Source organism: Typha angustifolia, chromosome 7 (genome assembly GCF_048772165.1).
Source record: "Typha angustifolia cultivar Huaian chromosome 7, ASM4877216v1, whole genome shotgun sequence".
NCBI lineage: Eukaryota > Viridiplantae > Streptophyta > Magnoliopsida > Poales > Typhaceae > Typha > Typha angustifolia.
In genome coordinates, this window is record NC_133245.1 from 4840469 (window position 1) to 4863997 (window position 23529).

The 23529-nt window shown below is 37.0% G+C and overlaps 3 protein-coding genes across 3 annotated transcripts; 1 reads left to right on the plus strand and 2 right to left on the minus strand.

Annotated features, from left to right (window-relative positions):
* Nucleotides 1-3398, plus strand: LOC140762866 (thioredoxin-like protein HCF164, chloroplastic). Its single transcript, XM_073100838.1, has 5 exons — nucleotides 1-245; nucleotides 966-1181; nucleotides 2131-2234; nucleotides 2614-2943; nucleotides 3194-3398. Exons 1-4 carry the CDS (start codon nucleotides 60-62, stop codon nucleotides 2894-2896), a joined length of 789 nt encoding a protein of 262 aa, XP_072956939.1. The 5' UTR covers nucleotides 1-59; the 3' UTR covers nucleotides 2897-2943; nucleotides 3194-3398.
* Nucleotides 3399-3761: 363 nt separating this feature from the next.
* On the minus strand, nucleotides 3762-6679 carry LOC140762883 (uncharacterized). Its single transcript, XM_073100860.1, has 6 exons — nucleotides 6461-6679; nucleotides 6323-6365; nucleotides 5846-6229; nucleotides 4938-5278; nucleotides 4645-4867; nucleotides 3762-4042 (listed from the first exon to the last, which is right to left on the minus strand). Exons 1-5 carry the CDS (start codon nucleotides 6545-6547, stop codon nucleotides 4649-4651), a joined length of 1074 nt encoding a protein of 357 aa, XP_072956961.1. The 5' UTR covers nucleotides 6548-6679; the 3' UTR covers nucleotides 3762-4042; nucleotides 4645-4648.
* A 268-nt stretch (nucleotides 6680-6947) lies between these two features.
* On the minus strand, nucleotides 6948-11583 carry LOC140763398 (wall-associated receptor kinase-like 14). Its single transcript, XM_073101573.1, has 3 exons — nucleotides 10583-11583; nucleotides 8802-8870; nucleotides 6948-8440 (listed from the first exon to the last, which is right to left on the minus strand). The coding sequence occupies exons 1-3, from the start codon at nucleotides 11292-11294 to the stop codon at nucleotides 7185-7187; spliced, it is 2037 nt and encodes a 678-aa protein (XP_072957674.1). The 5' UTR covers nucleotides 11295-11583; the 3' UTR covers nucleotides 6948-7184.
* Between the last annotated feature and the right edge of the window lie 11946 nt (nucleotides 11584-23529).

The following is a 23529-nucleotide window of genomic DNA, read 5'->3' on the forward strand; positions in this document are numbered from 1 at the left end:
AGCGGTCATCGTCATCCCCATTCTTGTTGTTCCGTGCTCCGCAGCCTCCCAAGAAGTTAATGGCGCGCGTGGCTTCCACTCATCTCGCCCTTCTCCCCGAGCTCCGCTCTCGCCTCGACTCCAGAGATATCTCTCTCCGCTCGAGGGCTTCTTTCCCCATCCAGAAACGAACTCACGGATTTCGAAGCCTCACCCGTCGAGCCAAACTCGACCCGGTCGGTGCGCCAATCGACCCCTCTCCTACGGTCAGTGCTAAGTCTGCTCGTTGTTCTAAGATTATTTCCAAATTAGAGCCGTCGGCTTACAATCTTGTAAGAGAAATTTGTGCTACTCCACAAATTTTCTCTGTTTAAGTGTTGTAGCCCCTAACTGCTATCAGTAGTGTTTACATGCAAATTGTGTGATTATTTCATCTTGATATCGGAAAAGGAAGGCAATTTAAGGCGCAAGGCTCCGGGCAAGATGTATGAAGCCGTAGCCTTAATTGGGGCACTATGTCAAATGGTTATTATTAGTTGTAGGATTATGTACCAACCATTCTAAACCATATGAAATCCTCATATGGGTTATAGATGCCAAATTAAACTTGTACGAAGTATGCACTGAACTTGACTATGAATCTATGATAACCGTGCAGTATCATGAATGCTGCCATTACTCATTAAGCGTCAGGTAAAGTAGCAGTAAGAGCATTACATAAATTGTTGCTTTAATTCCTGTAAGATAGATTACTAGCATATCCTCAACAAACATTTGGTATTTTCACACATAATCATAAAATATGCCAAAATTACTTGTATCTTCTTGTAATAATTCACAATGGATTGCTAAAAGATGGATATGATATTACAAATTTTCAAAACTTCAATGTGGTTTACATAATTGCATCCTCCTGTGGCTGTGCTATTAGCTAGTTTCAATTCTTTTTTTTTTTTTTTTTCATTTCATTTCTCTTGCTTTCGCAGGAGGAGCAAGCAGGCCAGCCTGACTCAGTAAAAGATAAAGATCCGCCACCTAGTGTTTCCCAGAATGGCGGATTTGTGGAATTTCCAAATAAAGATATTAACAGAAGGGTCGCATTAGCTTCTACCGTAGCTGCGGTAGGACTCTTCTTGTCAAAAAGACTTGAGTTTGGCATTTCTTTGAAAGATCTAAGTGCCAATGCTGTACCATATGAAGAGGTTAGTCCATCGTTTAGTTTGTTATCTTATATGCTGAATAGCTCTTGTGGTTGTAGCTTCAGTTTAGAATCTGACATGAGTTTCTGTCATCAAGATTAAAACCAAATCTATTACTTAACCCCTTTCTTTAAATTTTAGGTACAACATTATATCTTGTAATGCAGAGTTGGAGATGTTATCCTTTTTCCTTTATTCTCAAGTCTTTTCTTTACTAATACCATGTGCTGGGCTTTGTCATACAATGTTGAACAAGAAAACTTATGGCAGCATAATTTCAGTACCCATCCACTCGATTTCTTAGGTTCTATTATAAGTTTTTACTGTTACATGAGATGACACCTAGGGCATGCCTGGGCAGTGTGCACGAGGCTCTTGCCTACAGGCTGTCTTTAAAGAGAGAAGATTACACAACCTTATCTTCATGTTGAAGGAGGTTGTTCAAGTCTTGAAACCACGATCTCTTGGAAGCAAAAAACAAGCCTTAGAAAATGGTACCTACAAATATGAAAGAATCTAATGAATCTGGTATGAGTGAGATAATAAAGCAATAGATTAGCTTAAGCTGCTATGAAAATTAGCCTGCCATACTGGTTTATCCTTGGTGTAAGTATTGTATTCTATTACCTCTCTATACACACACAGCATGTAAGCATCAGTCTTATTAACATGTGCACATGTTTCTTATGCACATCTCTTATTGATGTATGAAAGCACACAAACTATGGGCAATCCAATGCAGATTCATGAGAAAACTTGAGAAATGAGTGGAGAGATGGTCGTAATTATCTGGGAGAGTGGGTCACTGTAGAAATGGTTCTTATTGGCTTGTTTCTTGAAATGCAGATAATTTCTGGTTACAACTTACAAGTACTCAATTTTGATTCTGCAAGGTCTCCAAACATATTTTCATTCTGTTATGTTTTGATCTCATTTTGAGAATGTGTTACAGGCTCTTTCAAATGGGATGCCCACTGTTCTGGAGTTTTATGCAGATTGGTGTGAAGTATGTCGGGAATTAGCTCCAGACATCTACAAAGTAGAGCAGGAGTACAAGTAATCTCCTTCAGTTTATATTGTTAATTTTGGAAATACTATTTCACAAGAAAATATTTCATTTTGTTTATTTGAGGCATTGCATCTGGTAATTTATGCGTCATTCAGTAACTTCACCACTCCCTCTCTATAAGCTTTATTGACATGGACCACATATTGGTAACATAACCTGTTTTCTTTCTTCAAAGTACATTTTCATGGATGGAGATTATCTAAAACTGATTTCAATACAGTCATCAATTCCTGATTCCAATGTATTTTCGTAGCACTTTAATTCAGAATGATTTTACCTTGTAAACAAACATTTAATTATTCGGCACTAGCAAATGTCATCGCTAAAGATGTTTGTTTTGGATTTTTTTATCATCCTACTCTCCAGAGGTCGTGTCAATTTTGTTATGTTGAACGTTGATAACACAAAGTGGGAACAAGAGCTGGATGAGTTCGGAGTGGAAGGCATTCCCCATTTTGCCTTTTTAGATAAGGATGGAAATGAGGAGGGAAATGTTGTAGGCAGACTTCCGAAGCAATATTTTCTTGAGAATATTGCTGCTCTTGCTAATGGGGAAACGACCATACCTCATGCACGAGTCGTGGGCCAGTATTCTAGTGCAGAGGTCCGAAAAGTACATCAAGTTGTTGATCCTAGAAGCCATGGTTAAAGATGTTTTGCAGTGATGGACATTGACACCAACTAGAATATCAATTGGTACGGTTAAGTGCTTTACTTTCTACCCTTAAATGATTCCATTGGTTCCAAAGATATCTTCACACTGCAATACCAATTTTATTGGTTTAGTGTCGATTAGTATGTTAAAAATGAAAGCAATAGCTTGATTACTTCTAATTTCCTTGTATGCTAGTCTGATTTAGGTTGATTTTTGGACTGAACTGTATAGTTTACAAGAGATTCCTGGAATTTTGCTGGACAGTGACAAAGTTGTTGATTGTTTTGACAGGCTTCAGGCTGTGCGCTCTGAGCTGATATGCTGTGCAGCAAGAAGAGAAATTTCTTGTCATGGAAACATTTGTTATTGTACAGATGTGCCTAAAGACATTTGTTCTTAATTATATTGTGTTTGTAAGATTTTGACATTCTCAGCCCCTCTAACTTATATTAAAGATAATAGAAAAGATATATGTGAAAGACGATTAACATTCTCAGCCCCTCTTTGCTGGAAAGAAGAAAGCCATCTTGATGATGAATAGTTCATGCTAATGTTGTCATAGTTATATTTATAAAGCTTGGTGTTTTCTTTAGGTGGAAAATATAATTATTGATGAATATTTTTTACTTTATAGTTATAGATGTATATGGTGAGATCAAACTAATTTGGCATCCCTGCCTGATAAGATAATCTCTAACGTGAAAATATTCACAAAGATAGCATCATAATATGTATATAAACATAATATATTTTGTAGGTACCATCTCTAGACAACCTCTCATGCGATTGAGATGATTCAGATACCTCCTCTTCTCGATTTCGAATTCTGTGACAACGTAACATACGCACCACCAAGAATACACTGTTCTTCGTCAAAAGCTTAACTGGAGGATAGTAGTTACCAATGACTCATTTCCAGAATATCTCAGTATAAATTTTGGGTACACATTGGCAGTAAATAAGAACTATGCTGTACTCTCTAAATTACAAATGAAAGATATAAGCTGATAATAAATTTCCTCTTTATACATGATCACTATCTCAACAATCAAAAAGGATGGTAAGCTGAATGCAACGCATATTCGGCAACCTTCCACAGGGCTACAATGTGCAGTTGCCTGCAAATCTTCTGTTGAGAACCTACAAGAGAATACAAGAAGAAAAAAAGGAATCAATAAACACTTACTTGAGATTAGTATACGAGAACTATTTTGAGGTATCAAAACAGAATTCACTCAGGATCAGGATAACATACTGGTCAACAAGTGAAACGAGCAATGACTTAAAGGAAATTCACACTATTCCAACAGGGAACCAAATTTAGCAAGTGTTTCTACTGTTTCTGTTTTTTTGTCAAAACTAACTGATCAATCATATTCAAATGGTCTAAAATCAGAATTCAACTCAAATAATAGTTTTCATGCAACAAACTAACAGCATTTAATGTTGATCTGATTAACAATCTGAAGGTTTCAATGTTTCCATGAACAATTTATATGCACATTTCAGAAGAGGAAGAACCTTAACTAAAAAGACTACGACGATTCAACCAACCTAGAGATTTCAGTGTTCCGGAGAACAATTTCATATGCATATATCAAAAGACACAGAACATTAACCAAAATATTATGAGGGTTCAGGCCAGACCCATTCAAGGACAATATGATCTAAGAACAATAGCCAGATCAGAGATAATATATTATCTCTTTATATAGATAGCAAAGGCCGTATTATATACTTACATCATTAGTAATTCTCTGCCACTGGTCTAGAAGGAAAGAGACGTACAAGAAACGTTATCAAGGACCATAAACAAACAACACCAAGTATTTGGAGAACAACAAGCATAGAAATCAAGGAACTGCCTCTTTCCATTAGTACAAGATTTGTGGATGATCCTCTCATCGAGAGCATTAATCTTTCAACAAAGTGTGCTCCTTTATTTAACTGATACAATCTGTATACCTGCAAAATATTAAGCCAGTCAGTTCTCACAATCTAATACAAATGGAAATTAACAATGTAGGTTTCATACCTCAAAGATGATTGGCAAAAGAGGCCAACAAGATGAACGGCACTTATCAAGGTAAATCTCAAATGCAAACTGTGCAGCACACCCCAACAAAAATGGGGCTACTGCAACCACAGCTGTTAGACCGACAACCGGCCAAACAACGTAGGCAGCAAGCAGAGGGGCAAACACCTTGAAACCCATGGTGAAAAAGGCAGAAGACAAGTACCCTTTGAGGCCGGTGATGAGGCTCCAACGCTTTGAGCTGAATTCAAGATAAGGTCGTTGTACACGATCCGTGATGGATAGGAACGAGGCTAGCCCCACATAAAAGATGATCTCTGAACAGAAGGATGAGAGAATTTCTGTATAGATGCATAGAATATTGCAAATCAGAATCAACTTAAAATATTTATAGTTGAACATAAACGGCAAATAAAATAAAAAATCTCTACCTACATCAGCATGTAAAGTCATCAAATTAAAGGCTGATGAAAAGTTATAATCTAAAAATACTTCATATGGTTCCAAATTAAACCTTCTTTTAAAATGATCAAGTGCTTATCTAGAATTCAGAGATCCTATAATCCTTCCTTCCTATCAGCAATAAACAACTAGCACACAACAATACCTTGCCACGCTCTCAATAGCAGGAAAACTTTAGACATTAAGCAATATATACTCCAGCAGAAATGCCAAATGACATTATAGAGCATAAAGCATCGGTTACTGTTATAGATAATTCATCAATCCCTATTTGTTGCACAAGATAAAAGCTAATCCTAATATTTCCAACTATTACTTGCCCATGGATGCAGAACCAAATCTATTGCAAAATAAGTAACAGAAAAGAAATAATAAAGCAGTGGCTGCTAGAGAAAGTAAATGATCACTCAGGCTTGTGTGAAAGCATATAAAAAGCATTGCAGCACCTGCAAGAATCTCATCTCTTAGAAAAGCCTCGATAGCGCTGCTAAGAAAGAATTGTGGAAACACGAGAGACGCGACCAATGCGAGAGGTCCCAAGATCCACACCAACGAGCCTTTACCCTCCTCAAATGGAGCGGAAACCAACTTCCTCTCCTCTAACATCTGGTGGGTCAACCCACAGAACGAAACCGAACCCGATTTCCCGCGAAATGGGTCTAAACCAATTCGCCCGACAGTGCCTGAACTCCGAACTAGTCTCGGCTCCGGTGAGCCGGCCACCGGCACACCATGAGAGTTGGACACAGAGGGAGCTGCATCTTTGACCTCGTTAGAGCTCTCCGAATTGGGTAAATACGACACCGCATTCCTTGAAGCACGAAAGGGCCCTTACAGGAAACAAAATTGGAGCAACTTCAACATCGCAAGAGCAAATTATATACTAAATTAAGTGAAGAACACGATACACTTGTGAATGTTACCTCTCAAAACGCGATTTTTACCAAAGGAAAGGCTAAGAAATCGCTGTAAGGGGTAAAAAAAGAGAGAAAATAGGAATCTGTGAGCAAAAAAATTTAAAACATGAAAAGATTGTTAGGGTTTAGGGGGTTTTCTCTTACAGTTGCGGAAGAGGGAGTAGAAGAACGAAGGAGCGGTGAGAATGGGGGAAGGCGGTGAGCGGAGCAGCAGACCAACTGGGTTTGCATCTCTTCCTTTTCTTTTTCTCCTCTGCTGTAGAGAAGAGTGGATGGATTGGGTTGGGTTGGAGCTGTCGATTAAACCCTAAACCCCTCCTCCGGCTTCGCTTCAAGTGGTAAGGGGTGTAAAGCCAAATACATTGCCCATCACATTCATGGTACATAGCTATCTTTATCCTCACCATTTACCCTAATCTCGATTATAATTAATAATATGCGGAAAAAACCTCATAATTTAAATATTTGGCTTGACCGAGCTTAGGTTATAGGAAACCCAAATATAAGTTGGGTTAAAATTTTGAACTGTTGACTTAGTAGCACACCTTCTTTAACAAAATCTACGAGGGAAAATTATTTAATGTTGTACTGTTTATAACTTTTAAAGAATGATAATATTTGCCGAGTAGACTACCAAAATAAATAGCTCTATCACCTCCTTGTGCACATTAATTTTAAGCACACCAATACAACCAAATGAAGAAAGGAAAAACGCCTATACATCAATAAAATACACTTCGATTACCATCCATTGCAAACTTAGCTCGCATCTGAATCCCTTGAGAGAGTAGAGGGGAAGAAGATATCTAACTAATTATTGAAGTGCTGACAACTGCAATATATACCGAGTCCGCTAAATAATCTCTACCTACCCTAAAAAACGAGGCAACGATCCATTCGTCGACGGCGAGCTCTGCTCACTGACCCACACATCCTGCACCGAGACCGGCGAATCAACTCTCACCTCCTCCACCTTACCACCACCAGTCACCACCAATCGCATCCCCCTACTGCTCCTCGACTTCCCCGATAGCCTATCTCTCCCTCCGGATAACGACGAGGATAACCCCGCCTCTCGGCCCAATTCATTCTCTTCATCTTGGATTGGGTTCGGACCACTTAACTTTATCCGTTTCAATTCCTCTGCCACCTCGGTCATGCACGGCCTCACGTCGCTGTGGAAGGCGAGACACCTGAAGGCCAACTCTGCCACCTTCCGAATAGACTCCATTATCCAATCTTCTTCGTTATCCCTTAAATACGGGTCTAAGATATCCTCTATCAGTCCCCTCCCTATCCTATCCACGGCGAGTGAAGCTAAGTTCACCTCGTTAGATGCTCGACTAAAGTCCACCACCTTCATGGCCGTGACGATCTCCACAAGCACAACTCCGAAGCTGTACACATCACTTTTATCCGAAAGGTGGAAACTTTGATGGTATTGCGGGTCGAGGTAGCCCAGCGTGCCCTGCGGCGCCGTGGAGATATGCGACGACTCCGTCATGCCGATCCTCGACAGGCCGAAGTCTGCCACCTTGGGATTAAAATCGCGGTCTAGTAAGATGTTGCTCGACTTGATATCGCGGTGGTATATCGGCGGGTGGACCGCGGCGTGGAGGTAGGCGATGGCCTTCGCCGTCTCCACGGCGATATTGAGGCGAACGGGCCACGAGAGGCCTCGCCCTTTCTCTCTATGTAGGTGCTGGGAGAGCGTGCCGTTTGGCATGAACTCGTATACTAAGATCTGCTCGTTCTTGTCGATGCAGCAGCCGAGGAGGCGGACGAGGTTCGGGTGGCTGACGGAGGAGATCAGCTTGATCTCGTTCATGACTTGGCCGATGCTGTTGGCATCTCGGTGTCGGATTCGTTTGACGGCCACGAGCTCGTCGTTGTGGAGTTTGCCGACGTAGACAATGCCGTAACCGCCGGTGCCGAGCTTGTGGGTGTTGGAGAAAGAATTGGTGGCGCGCTCCATCTCTCTGTAGGAGTAGAGAGGAACAATGCATGAGGCTTCGGAAAGAAGGCGTTTGGTCGTCTGTTGATCCTTCGAAGCCAATGACTTGCGCCGAATTGTGTTATAGCAAAGAGCTAGGCCGAGCACCAAAGCAACTCCTCCTATGATACCTGTGCAGAGTAATTAAGATTCCTCCATTAAAATCTAAAGGGTGGCAACTGAAACTAACTACGTTGAGGATACCAACTTAAGCTGGATCTAAATATATATAGCAGAGATATAAGATATAATTAATGACCTAATACCATATTAAAGAATAAGCGTGTATTAATTTATATCTAAACTGTGTTTGCCATTGCTGCGTGTATTGTGAATTAAAACTCAAGTCGTGAGGCTATTGAGACATGCCAATTAAGTACCTAATTATTTGCATAAAGTTGTTTCTTAATAAACATATTTATAGAGAATTAGAGGGTTGGCATGGTTCCTTAATGCTCATATTTTAAGCGTTAATAATGAGATAAGAATTACCTCCAACAATAATACCAACTCTTGCCCGTGCACTACAAGCTCCAGATTTCTTGTTTGAACCACCGCAATCTGTTAGCAAAAAGAGTTAATAAAAATTGACTGACGAACAACTTCACTTTATTCCGTTTTCTAATAGAAAAGTGAAGTGCAGTAATTAGTACTGAGAGTAGTACCTCTAACTAAAACTTATCAAACATCTTATAGTAAATGATTTTACTAATGTCGTGACAGTTAACAGTTATTCTGGAATTACACGTGCCTCCATGATTCGCTCACCAAATTAAGAGGCCACTTGAACCATTTGCAAGTTGCCCATCAATAGTTGGGTGGAGCACGCACCAACTACAACTTCAAGTACCTGGCTACTTAGGCAGTATTTGATTGGCTGACACTTTAAAAGAAGGGGATAATTATACCTCCCTAAATGATGAGCCTTTTGCAACTAATAAATCCATTTAATAGTCCCTTTCTTTCATGAGTCACATTTTGCACCTACTTTAAAAGAATGAAAGAAGAAAAAAAAAAAGTTAAAGATAATTTAATTATTTAATTATTTCTCTTAGATCGTCAAAAGGATGGAGATATTAACATAGTGAAAGGTAGTTGTCACAAAGAAAAAGGGGGGTTTTATAGAGTTTCTTTTACCAAACTAGCCCTATTCTAATTTTTTTACAAAAAATAAATTACTCTTTAAATTTATTAGGTCTAATTTACTATAGCCCTAATAAAAATACTAAATTAATCAATATTTTATCCCTAAGCAAAGAAAAAGGGGGTTTTTATAGAGTTTTTGACCATATTAGTATTATTCTCATTTTTTTTTTACAAAAAATGGATAACTCTTTAAATTTATTACTAAATATGTCTAATTTGCTATAACCCTAATAAAAATACTGAACTAATCAACATTTTATTTCTAAGCAAAAACACTAATCACTTGTTTGGTCTTAAACCGCTGAACTGATCAACGTTTTATATATATAAATTTCTTTAACTTATCTTTCAACGGTAAGAAAAAAATTGTTTGGCAATAAAAGCACTGAACTGATTAGCGTTTTTAAAAACACCGATAAATTTAGTGTTTTTATTAGAGCCACAATAAATTAAACCCAATTTAATAATAAATTTGAGGTAGAATCAATTTTGGTAAAAAAAATAAAAAGTAGTCTATTTGGTCAAAAACTCGTTTTATACTACCAATAGTTCAACAAAGACCAAATGTAAATTAATCCAAAGAAATAGAAAAGTAAACAAATTTCGAGCAAATAACATTTTCAATTACCAAGTGCCCGACCGATAAAATAACATCAAAAAGTAATATAAATTTCTGTACTTGGCGCTGCAGACGACCAGCTACAATAGTCAGGACTCAGGAGCCACGATGAGACTCTCCAGTAATAAATTTCAGTAGTTGGTCAGCGGTGGTTGGCTGGATTTTATCAGAAACTATAGCTCAGTGAGCTATAACTAGAATTTTCTTCAGAGCTAAATTCGCTATTCCTCTAAAGAATTAAGAATTCTTATAATTAATCAGCACCGCTAATGGAGCAAGTGTAATTAAATAAGTTCCAGTCATAAAGATCTAGTAAAGGATCATCCACTTTTGTACTCTTTACTCTTTTTTTTTTATTTTTAAATTTGATCTTTTAATCCATATAAAGAATTAAGAAGTCTTTGATTTGCATCAAGAATAATAACCCCTTTTCCATATCGATTTAAAGTATTTCTGTAGATTAGTTTCTATGTAACCGAAAATTATTTGTCGGAAAGAGTTGGCTTACCTTTCACGCAACCGCTGCCGTCAGCAAACCCGTCCCCCTTGAAACCGTCGCGGCACGCGCACCGGCAACCCGGCCCGTTCATCGGCGTCGTCACATTCTCCCAGATGGCGTTGGCGGAGCACCGGCACTTGCCGGTCAGCCACCACTCCAGCTCCGCGGTATTGAACACGAGCGCCGGCATATCCAGCTGATCCGCCGAGTAAAGCACGGACGTGAACAGGAACTGGCATCCGGTGCCCGTCATGTTATCCTTGGATAAGAACCCATCCGTCCTCCCATTCGAATAACAGGTGATGTTATCCCCTTGCTTCCCGCAGCTCTCCGGACTCAGCTGCCGAGATATCCGCGAGATCAGCGACGTCGGGAGAAGGCACTCCAATTGCGCCTTGGGGTTGCAGTTGCGGAGGAACAGCCCGGTGCGCCACGTCATCGCGTAGTTGGATCCGAAGAGACCCGCGGCGGTGTGGATCGAGCGGTTGCAGGAAGGGGAGATGTCCACATGCAAGGTCCCGTTTAGGAAGTTGAGGAGAGGGTATCCGGCGATTAGGATCCCCCCGGTGGAATTGCAGGATAAGCGGATAGGGCACTTGCCGGAGAAGCCGAAGGGATAAGAGACGGTCGTCGAGCCGCAGGTGCGATCGCAGACGGTGGATTCTATGGGCTCGATCGAAGAGAGAGCCAAAAGGAGGAGGAGGAGGAGGAATCGAAGCATTTTACTCGTAGGGGGGCTAAATTCTCATATCGGAATAAGGAGCAGGGGAGGAAGAGACGATAACTACTACTATCTGTGGGATAATTAAGGCAGGCAGAGCTGGTAGCTTTAATGGCGGATGAGATCATAAATGGCGAAGACTCCGAATTCAAGGCTTCTTGTTCTTCTCTTCTCTTCCCTTCCCTTCTCTTGTCTCTTGCTTTACTCCATAAAATTGTTTAAATATTTGCCCGGTGGAAAATTATTCTTCGTCTCTTTAAGACTGGCGTGCGCGAAATTGGTCAGGGGAAACGGCTCGAGTGGAACAACCATTCTATAATTAGGGGCTTTTCTTTCGCGGTCGTTACGGGGTTTTTACTGTTTGAGGTTATATTTGACTTCCTAGCTCTGTTGATGTAAAAACCATCCTAACCATCGGATAGTGATTTATTTCTTCTTCTTTTTTTTATCTCATAACCAAATGATATCTTGTCATTGTCATCTTATTTGTAGAATCTTTGTTAAGCCTTGTGGCCTTATGCGATCGGACAACCACTCTGAGACCACCACTCTTCTCATCCGTCAATCTTTCTCTCACACTTCAAAATTAATTAAAATTTAATTAGTTAATAGAAATATCTAATTTGTGGGGTTACAACATTTTCGCCGCATCACACTGGCTGGCAGCTTTGAGTTACTGTTGCTGCTTCACTTCATCAGTTCTTTGGCCTTTGTGCTGAAGGTGTTCTCCTTTTCGTGGCTCGGGTTGCTGTTGGCCATGGATGAAAGGTCTTCCACCGCCGGTTACTATGGTCGATCTTTCCTATCCTCTAAACATTTAAGTCGTAGGGCCAGTGAGGAAAGTGTTGCCATGGTCAGTAGATTGCTGACAATGGTGATCGCTAGCGATCTCCCTTTCTCTCTCTCACCTTCTCATTCTCTCTCTCTCTCTCTCTCTCTCTCTCTCTCTCTCTCTCTCCTTGAGAAGAAAAGGTTGGGCTTCAGTTGAACCCGAGGCAAACATTTTTATATTTCGAGTTCGAGTCTGGATTTTGAATCCAAGGACTCGACCTGATCTGAATTAAGGAGTTGTAGGCATATAGGCTAAGCCACAACCTAGTCCATTATTATTAGTTGATTGAGACTTGCTATCTTGAATAATAGAATTTAGTGGGTTGCAGGCCGGTCACTGCCAAACCCTTTGAGTTTAAATTATCCAATTTTACCCACTGAATTAATTTTAAATTTAGAAATCATGATATTGGTTAAATTAAAATATGTTATTTATTTATTATTACATGTGGTGATTTTTAGTCGTGCGAATTAGATATTTCAATAATTTCTTCTAGACTCAAGTGAGTGGCTTCACTCACATTTATTTGTCTTGTACTTTGAGCCCTTTATCAGATTACTTATTGCTCTGTATGCAAATTAAATATCATATTTCTGTGTGCAATTTAAATATTATGTTTCTGCATGCAAAATATATAATTTAATGTATTGCTATACTTCGTGCAAAATAATAATTTTAATAACCAAGAATACCAGCGAAGAAATATGATTGATATTTAGTATGACTTAGAGGATAGTCCCAGTATATATTATTTACGATTTTCCATGGTGACTTAAGTTTACTTGGAAGTCTACGGGAAAGTCTAATTTTAGATCATTATTGTGATTTTCTTAGATAACTTTGGTGAGATTACATTGGATTTATATTTAAAGTTATGTTTATAGGTCCAGATTTATATATCTTTTGAGTGGATTTCACTTACTAAGCTATAATTATTGGCTTATAGAATTAGATACCGGTCAACATAGCGACTGAGCGAGATGCATCAAGATCCTCACCTCCATTTAAGATTTTACTATTTTATCCCTCGATTGTATTAAGCATTTTATTATAAATTATCTATTATTTTAATTTGATTGGAAATACATTACTGATAATAATTGGTCATTTTCTTATTGTTAGATGATAATAATTGAAGTTCGATACTCATAATTAAATTCTTATTATTTTAGATTTAGAAAAATATTAGTTAAGACTTCATATATCTCAAGTATATATTGAGATACATAACAATTCGTGATAGGTTAACTGTCATTGTAGAGCAGAAGGCAATTAAGATATTATGCTAGTCTCTTTTGTTACAATTGGTGGTCTGATGGTCTCCTTAGATTATGATGTTGGAAATAATGGTGATCAGCGTGAAGGAAGAGCTATCACCACCTTAGGGAGGAGGAGATCTCCTGCACTCAGTACTTGGCACCTTCTGAGTGGCTGCCAAATTAGTTAAAATAACTCTTTTTTTTTAATATTATTTTAATTGCTGGATGTTAGGTTGCACAAGTCTGGCCACTTTTGTTTCTTATGATCCATCGTGCCCCATTGATCTCATGATCCATCATTCATTGCGTAGAACCGTCATCCTAACGTAAGTTTGATGCCCTTGTTATCTTTGTCCGGAAATTTCACACTGTCCCAATTAAATTAATATAACTAAAGTTTAAACACCAAAATACTTATATACAATATAACCTCATATATATAAACTCATATAATATAAGCTCAGAGCCTCTTTTAGTCATACTGGCAATTTACCGGAAAAAGAAGTGAAACTTTAATTGGTGCGTAGAAAAACGTCACTATGGGAAGTAATTGGCTCTTGAGGCAACGATATACGGTCTCGTATATTTTTTTAACTATTTATGTAGAAAATCTAAGAGCGAATTTCTTTGGTGGAAGTGTCTAAGCTCGCTGTAACCTATTTTTATTTAGAAGTTCACCTACTTCCTAATATGTTTGAAAAATAGATTTAATTTGGTAAGAAATTATACCTGACAACACTATTTGCTTCTTTGAAAATCTTTTCTCGTAGTGAAAGTCTTAGATCGAATATTGCATTAATCTATGATTCGATACACAATGAGGAAGAGAAAATAATAGTCCGAGGTACAAATCTCACACTTAACTGATTAATGTATCAAGTAAACCTTTTTTTGCTGGACAACACTATTAGCTTCGTAGAGAATCTTTTTCTAAGTAGAAATCTAAGAAACCTTTTTTTAGAATAAGTATTAGATTGAATATTGCATTAATCGACGAACTTTAATGTTCAATTACAACTTGATACACAACGAGGAGAGATTGAGCAACGGCTCTGGGCGTAAATCTCATATGTGGCTAAATACAGACAAGACTATAATTGTTTTGACAGAAAATATGAATAGGACCTTAATTAATATCTTAGACTAAACTACAATGTATCAACTAAATAACAAATAAATACAAGCTTCCAAGCACAATTAAGATTAGAGAAGAAATGGCAACCGATTTAGAGACAAGCCTCACACTTAGTCTTCATCAATAGCATCACCGAAGAGAAAAAACATAATAAGAAGCTAAGGATCTTCAACACCCAAGTAATCGTAAAATCTTTGAAGAATCTATACCATTTGTTATGACAATTGAATGTTAGCAATAAATCAAGAACCCCTTAGTCTATCGTCTGACTTTTGAACTTTCTTAGAGAACAAAGTTACTCTTCCTGTCATCGTAACCCTAATCTTAGTTTCTATATCAGACTAAGAAACACTCCAATATGAACAAACTCCATTGGCATACTTCTCACCACACACAAAAAAAAAACCCTATATATATATATATATATATATATATATATATATAAATAAAAGAAAAGGAAGAAGAAAGGATGCCAAGATAGTTATTAAGATAGAAAACTCACACATCCCAAGTGTGAATAGGAAATTCTGCTAGAGATAGAACAGAAAACTTCCACACATCCCAAGTTTGAATAGGAAATTCTGCTAGAGATAAAACACAAAACTTCCAAGTGTTTTTCTTCTTGTCCTTATTGTACTTCATTATAGCTCTAGTCCCGTAGGAACACAGATTTCATCAAACTTGGAGATTTCCTACCGTAATCTGTGATGCTTAACAGCTGCGTACAGTCTCGGTTATATTTTAAAATAAAAGGAAATTAAGCATAAATACCGTGAGTAGTTTTACTTTTATTATTAGACTGTGTGTCATATGGATATTTCCATTCAACTCGTATATTTTACTTTGAACGCCTAAAAGACATTTTAAATTAATTCACCTAACATCAACCGATGTAATAGAGAATATCTTATTAACTTTTGAAAATAAGAAAACTAAATTATCTAAGATATCCCTCCTCTAACTTTAAAGTTTTATAATTAATTTAATTCATCTAAATAGTGAAAAAATTAATTCCCAAAAGTCAAAATGGAATATACTATATGTTACGCCCATATTCACTTGTGAAATAGAAATAAACTTCTTCTAGAATAGCCGTTATTTTGGTGTAGTAATTAAACAACTTAACTTCTTCTGATAGACTAATTCATCATTTTTTTCTCATTTTATTTTATACAACTTTTAAAATTCAATTTAGTAATAATTTAAAATTACTATTTTGCCTTTAAATTAGACCAACACCTAATTACTATTACTATTTTCCTAGTTTAATCTAAAGTATCATCAATTTCTAATACAACATGACTATAATTTTAATATCAATTTTATATCATATCAAATATAATTATACTAATATTCAACTAAATAATAGAATAATTTATATTAATATTAGCCCTATTTTTAATATTATAAATTAGAATACTTCTTTTAAAATTTACCCTATTTTATAAGGTAACGAGGCCTATATGATCAAGCCATTCTCATATGAAACATTATTATTGGTCAAAATTACAATAAATATCTGCCAATATTCATTAGATATAAGGGTGGAGCCATGTTATACTAGAGGGGGGCCACGGCACCCCTAAATTTATAAACAATATTATATATATTTGAGAGAAACATTGTAGTGTTAGATTACTATAATAGATAATATCATCAAAAGTAATTCTAGGTGATTAAAGATATTAAACCCACCCTATTTGTAGATACCTCTTTCAACTATATTGTACTTTTTGTGCCACTTGCTAGATAGTCGATAGTTCCACGCTCCATAGATAAGCTTTAGCTATCATTCTGAGTTGTTTAATGTATAAAATTTTGAATAAGGCCCTACGACTGATAGGTACTAATGAACCAAAATGCTAGCAGTTGACTTGATGGCATTTAGTGACAATGGTCCTCCATAGATTACTATGAAAATGTTGGGCTCTCTGGAACAACCCTTGTGTTCTCACCCTATTAGTGATAGATCTCAATATCACTGTCCCTTCCTGTTTGTTTATCAGCATCATTAACACAATTATTGACTAACCTACAAGAGAAATCTAACCGTTTCTACTGGGAAGAATCTATACAATTTCAACATGTCGTCATCACTAACAGGATCAAAGAGTGTCATTTGAGAAATGAAAACTAGCCTTAATATAACGTAATTCTGAAGCATGACCTCTATGATGAAATGATAGCAGAGAGGAATTTCTTTACATGAGAGAGGGACCCTGGAACTAACTGAAACCTTCTAAGAGAAATCTGGAATATAGAGTACTGGTACCAGTAAACACAAAGATTAAGATATGTTCGTATAAAGATAGCTGTAATAATGCTGACCATCCGAAGATTGTCCAAATTGCAACAAATTCCAGCCACTTTCACTGCACAGTGGTTTGGTTGCGAAAAATGCAACTCTTGGGTACTAGGATACTCGATTTATTTATTTCAAAGACAGTGGATGGAAAACTCAGTTAATCCACTTTCTGATGAATTTATTTCCCTTCTAAATTCATCTTGCCATTCAACTTCCCACTCTCTATTTCCCAAGAAATTGTATATCTAGAGAATCGAACAAATACTAACATCTGAAACTCCTTAATTTGCAACCAAATGTTTCCTAGACTAACAGCTTGAAGTTTCTCAGAATTTCAGAAAACCCAGGATGGTGTGTACGGTGGGCCATCTCAGATGTCCTCCAGAACTAAGGATTTTCCAGGAATATTTTCCACTTGCTTTCAGAATAACTCCAACTTCCTCACCGGAGGCATCTAAGAGATGACAGGTTTGTGTCCTTTACCTGGAGGATGACAAAATTCATTGTCTTCAAAATTCTGAAGGTGCTCCCACCAACACTTTCCTACACTCCAAAGTACAAAGCCAGAAAGATGCTGTCTTGAACCACTATCTTAGGATCTTTCTCCCAGTTTTGTACTATTTTAAGTCTGCTCACTAAACATTGCATCCAAGTAAGTGAATTCTAAACTTATTTACAGTACTATGTGAGTTCTACTCCACGTAAATACCATGTAAGAAAATCTATTTAAAATAAACCACTTTCTATGAGTGATTTTGGGCACGCACGAATAGCAAAGGATAAACGCATACAAGTCGTCGAATGAATTAGCAGTTTACATAACATCTATTTTATTATTACGGGTACCGCAATTTGTTTATCACTATATCTCTGAAAGAAATTTTTCTGGACGTATCTATATGGCATTCACATGGACTAGAAGTTAGTAAGTTACCTAGTCCTATGAATAAGTTTGAAACTCACATAGAACGGTCAAATACTCATCTTTCTTCTGTGTTCTACAGGAATACAATGAAGATAGCAGAATTAAATTATGAAACAAGATGCTATTGTGTATTTTCTATCCTCCAATATAGTCTACTCACCTGACATCACGACATATTAATGCATAGCAGAAAGAACGACATGCTGGGTGGTGGCCCAATTTGCATTTTCTCCAAGACAGATAAATGATCCATTGACCCTATTCATTTCCAGAAAGAATTCAATCAAAGAAGTTTATCAGAAGTGATGATGCAAGAAGTCCACTGCTTATCACTAATAATTCACCTGAAACATATGATTCAATAAACCTGACGGTGTATCATCTCTTTTATGATTTCTATCCATTCTCCTATCACCAAAGAGTATAAGAGGAGATATCAAACTTTCCCCCAATATATCATGAAGTTTTTCAAAGCTGACGAGATGCCATGTTGATTCAAAGTAATCTGATATGTCCCAGATTATGTTAACAAAGAAATAATGTCACAAAAGGGAAAGCCCAGAAAATTGCCAGCAAGTGATTTGTAGTAATCACTGTGCGTGTCTTCTACAGGAGAAATAACTTCAAACATACTTCCAGTGCCTTGGGGAGGATGGGTCATAGTTTGCTCGAGTTTTTTCAACTTTAAATTTCAATTTCAATTTCTCCTAGTTTTACTAGTGCTTTATGCAACATAATATTCATAAATATTTTTCTGAATTTAAGTTTCTCTACAGCATGTTCTCTTTCGTCATCAGTAGCTAAAACTAAGGTGAGTTCTTCCAGTGAGGCCTTGGAAGTTGTAGTGAATCCAATGAGATTGTCGGCAATATAATAATTCAACTATAGCGTTCAAGTCCGAATTGTTATCTCCAAGAAGCAAGCCAAATAAGACCATGCTACTAATCAACCATCATGCATATATACTTTTCCAATTTTGACCTACTACATTGAATGTTTACTATCAAGCCACATAGATCATTTGGACAACAAACCTGCTACTGTTGAATCGGTAAGTCTTTAGCCATGACTGATGCAGATCTCTAACAACATAGAAGGCCAGAAAAAGAAACTAAACTGGAAAGATCAGACAATTAACAAAACGCATGTTGGAATATGGTTTAAGAGTTTATACTAATTTAAACACAAAATTAAATATTCATTCTGGGTCTCTGACATTATTAGAGGACACGACCTGAGGAGGATAAGCTTTCATGGTCTTTAACTAAAACAAGACACCAAAGGTCTAATGTGAGGTATTCAACAGTAACAACCTACGCGGTGAGACATTTTATCAAACATATGTACGGTAGTATGATCATTTGTAACAACCACCCTAGTGAGACATTTCCTCGAACACATCATTGCTCACCCAAGATGGAAAACCAAACCCTAGAAAAACACGACCCATAGTATGAGATGACACCATAGAGATAAACGATAAGAAGATTAAGGTTTCGATCTGCGAACCAGAAGAGATGGAGGGCAATTGGAGGAGAAGAAATCCTTCTTGCTCTTTCGGGAATTGACACGGGCTCTAATGGGCCGGCCCATAAAAAGAATGCACGATCCATTACAAGTTATATAGCCAAGCCCAGTAGATCAACTCCATCCTGGCCGACCTTTTTTTTTTTAATAACTATTTTAAATCTGTTAAACATTTTATGTTTAATTTATCTCAAAACTTAAATACAATAATAGGTGAGTTGAAAAACGAATGATCCGAATGAGTTGCTTTTAACTTTTGGGAAAGTGGAAATTTCTTGAGTAATTTTCTTAGCAATTTTTTAATTTTTATATAAGCTACTAACTATTTAAAAGTCACCGTTTCAATCACCGTGTAATAGGGGCATAAAAAAGCTTGTTTAGTAAATTTTAAAAATGACTGCAATTTAAGAATAATTATAATATTTCAAGACACTAGCGTGTGTCTAGTGATTGCGTTCTACTAACTCATGACAATCCTGAGTTAGACAGAATGCTATATACACAATTTAGGCCCGTTATGGTTTAATTAATTTTTTTATCCGACGATCATTTTAATATTTTTCAACAATAATCGAATTAATTGGAATCCGTCGTGGCTAACCCAAAAACCATATATAGGCTCGACCCTTTATCACCTCTCTCAGTATCCTTCACAGTGACAAATTTTTACTTATTTTTGGTTCTATGAAATCTAAGATTAAAATAAAATATAGTAGCCATTAGTCAGCTTCATTTTATGACAAGCAAGTTAGACTTCTTAATCGGCAAATTAATACAATAATTGGATATCATAGTAAGCATTTCTTTACACTAAAACCACAGGCTGTGGATTATAAAGAAGGAATATGGTCCCCATACATAGACTTCAGATAGTGACTAAAGATATGCTCCACTTATCTATCAAAATCTCTACCTAAACTTATCAACCAAATCGATCACCAAACATCTGCATATTAAGATAAAAGAGGGTCATTTATAGATAGAATAAATTAAGTTTTTTTGGCCGACGGTAACTTAGGTCATTACTTTGAATTTTCTATATACGTTGAAGTTGATAGTAAATTTTTCACTAGAGTGATATATGCATATGATTTACGATCATCTTTGTCTCGTTTCTTTAGAGCGAATTGACTTAATTATGTAACTTATACACTAGAGAGAATTAGTAGCTCATGGTATCATAAAACGCTTCGACTACAAGTGAATAAACTTCTTCTCTAAAATTGTAGTGCAAGTGATGAAGAATCCAACTAAGTGCACACACAGCATTACATTATCTCATAGGACGCACTTAAAGTCTTCAGGCCAAAAGACCAAAGGATAAAACCTAAAAAGAGAATCTCATTTTGTTGTGTCTGTGGATCCTCCACTGCCATATCTGCCCCCATATCTATCCACTTAGTTGTTTTGCTCCCATTAAACTATGCTATTTCCATCATATTCTTTGCATGCAGAAATAAGATTAGGAGATTCTCTGATTAATAAGCCTAACTACATCTTATCCGCACTAATATCAAAGATCATTTTCTAAATGGGGATGTCTTTTTGTCCAAAGGATCTTTACTTTTCCTTTATATGCAAAGGTTTAAGCATTCCTATTCTTTCAGAACTCACTTAATTATTCTAATGGGTTGTCAATATATACCATAAATTCCTTATAAGTCTAATCATGATCTTAAAGGAATATATATATAGCATAAATTCTTATGCTAGCTAAGCAACTGAGGACGATACTGATTATGACCTCTATGAAAATCTAGCTCTAATATTCGATAACTATGCTCGAAACATTTGAACAGATCCGGAAAGTAGACAAATTAATCTTCAAGATTCTATGTTTTAATTAATATAATTTAAACTCAGGATCTTTAGCTCCGATACCAAGTTAAAACTCATCATCCGATGTTAATATTTATCTCAGAAGGAGGCCCATATATTTCTGTTGATCATCCAGTGCTACTTATCTCAAATTCAAGGCATGAATTGAATGCTCTACTACTCATTTCTTATCACTAGATCCCCAGCAGAAGGCAGTGCATCAATTGCAGAAGAGAATAAGGCATCATTTGGAGGTGGAATGCATCATTGAGTACATCTAACCACACACTACCCCTTCTTGAAGAAATTTGTGATATGTTATAAGAATTAAACCCTAATAAAATTATAATCCAATTTAGTCACTTGTTGGAGTGTTTCCTTTTTCTTTTAATTAATTCATCAATATGTGTCAGTTCACTTGTAAGTAGTTCATTCGTCCCTGCCTTTTCTTTGATTTAGAAATTAAGAGGGCAAGCACAGTGGTTAAAGCACGCCAATTAGGAATAAGCACGACTTTTAAAGCTCCACTACTTCGTACTATCAACCGAATTAATTAAACAGCGCTTTCTTAATTAAAACTTTTCCACAGGAGAGACTGTACAACAACCGAGACGTAGACGGTAAGGGTTTATATATATATATATAATTCACGGTGAGGAGAAGGCGTCGTGCAACCAGCCGGTGGGGTCACCGTCCCTCTCGCCGCGCTCGGGCGAGACGCGGAGGAGGGACTGGAGGGCGTCCCGGATCTGGGTCGCGCGCTTGCGGTGGCGGATGCGGCGGAGGACCACATCCCGCTCAAGCCCGCCGGCGGAGGCGGGCCGCAGGAAGAGGTGGCTCGTTACTGGGCTTTGGCCCACGGGGCGCTCGTCGATGGAGGAGTTGTAAGACGGAGAGGACGAGGAGGAGGAGGGATTTTGGGGGATTACGGACGCCATTAATTTATATATATATATATCTCTCTCTATCTCTCTCTATATATATATATATTGGAGGAGGAGGAGGAGGAGGAGGAGGAGTTTAGTAATGGAGGTGGTTTTAGAAGATGAGAGAAGGGGAGAGAGGGATTAAGGGGGTTTATATAGCGGATTTTGGTGGGCAAAACCGGATGCCAGGGGACGTGGTTTTTTTATATATATTTTATTATTGCATTGATTACTAGGACTGCCTTTTCTTGTGGGGAGCTTTTTTGCTTTTCTTGCCCTTTTCCCTTCCGAGAGTTGGTACAGAGGTGATAGGAAATGTGACTGATGACTTGGTTGCCTGAATCCAAGCATGTTAACATATATATATCTATATATAATAAGAGAACAGCAAAAAGCTGTTTACAAAATTCGGTGTAGAATTGTCACATCAAATATTATCACCATTTCTCAGCAGCCCAAATTTATCACCATGTTATATACTGTATCACATTAAACTCAACAAAAAAAAAATATATATATATATATATTATAATCCTAAGATTTTCCTATATACATTGTCTCACATTCATGAGGACATTAAGTCCATGAACTATATACAGTGTTATTCTGACATCTGGCCTCCTCATCCATCTCGGAATGTGTAATATATATCGATCATCGATTACTGTGGAGGAGTTCTGACACAAACCTCTCAAAACGAAACCGACCATGAATGCGTTTAAGGGATAAAGTTTTAAAACAGTCCACTATCCAGGGACGTTGAGCTTGCATGGGTGTTTCTGGTCCTCCATGAACGATGAGTTGTAGTTAAGAGAAGAGAACTCTCGGCCTCTATGCGTTACTTCGACTTTGCTTTCATTTGTTGGCTGGAGTACACTGAACTAGGAGTGAGGACATGACATGGCATGGCAGTCAAATACTGCTAGCATAAGAAATATTATTAGTAGACAAACTAAAAGAAAATTGATAAAAGAAATATCTTTAGTGGGGTGATTAGGACGAGTTTTTGACCGAAATTAGTCTGCCCACAAACTTATTAATAATTAATTTATTACCTAAGGAGATCTATTTTAGTTAGTCATCTCATTTATCTACTAGAAAATTATAATTTGTAGTAATGCTTTACACTAAAACTAAAGTGTTGAATTTATCATATAAAATAATAATTGTATTAACGTTTTATCTGTGCTAATACTTTAGTTAAAGTCCTTATTTGACTACAATAGTAAATGCAGTAAGGTCTTGATATAATCTGTTGATCGATTTAGTTTAGAAAGATTTTGAGTACTAAATATAAAATATAAAATAACTTAGCATTTTTTTTACCAGATCCATAGAGTGACCATTAACGTGTCGAAAAAAAATAATTATTTGAGGGTTGGATTATTTGGATAAATAAGTTTGTGAGGAGGAGATTAGTCAAATAATTAGGTTCATTGTCCATTCATGATTCATATCTGAACCTGTATTAATAAAAGAGATTTATTTTTCTTTTTGCATAGAAAATC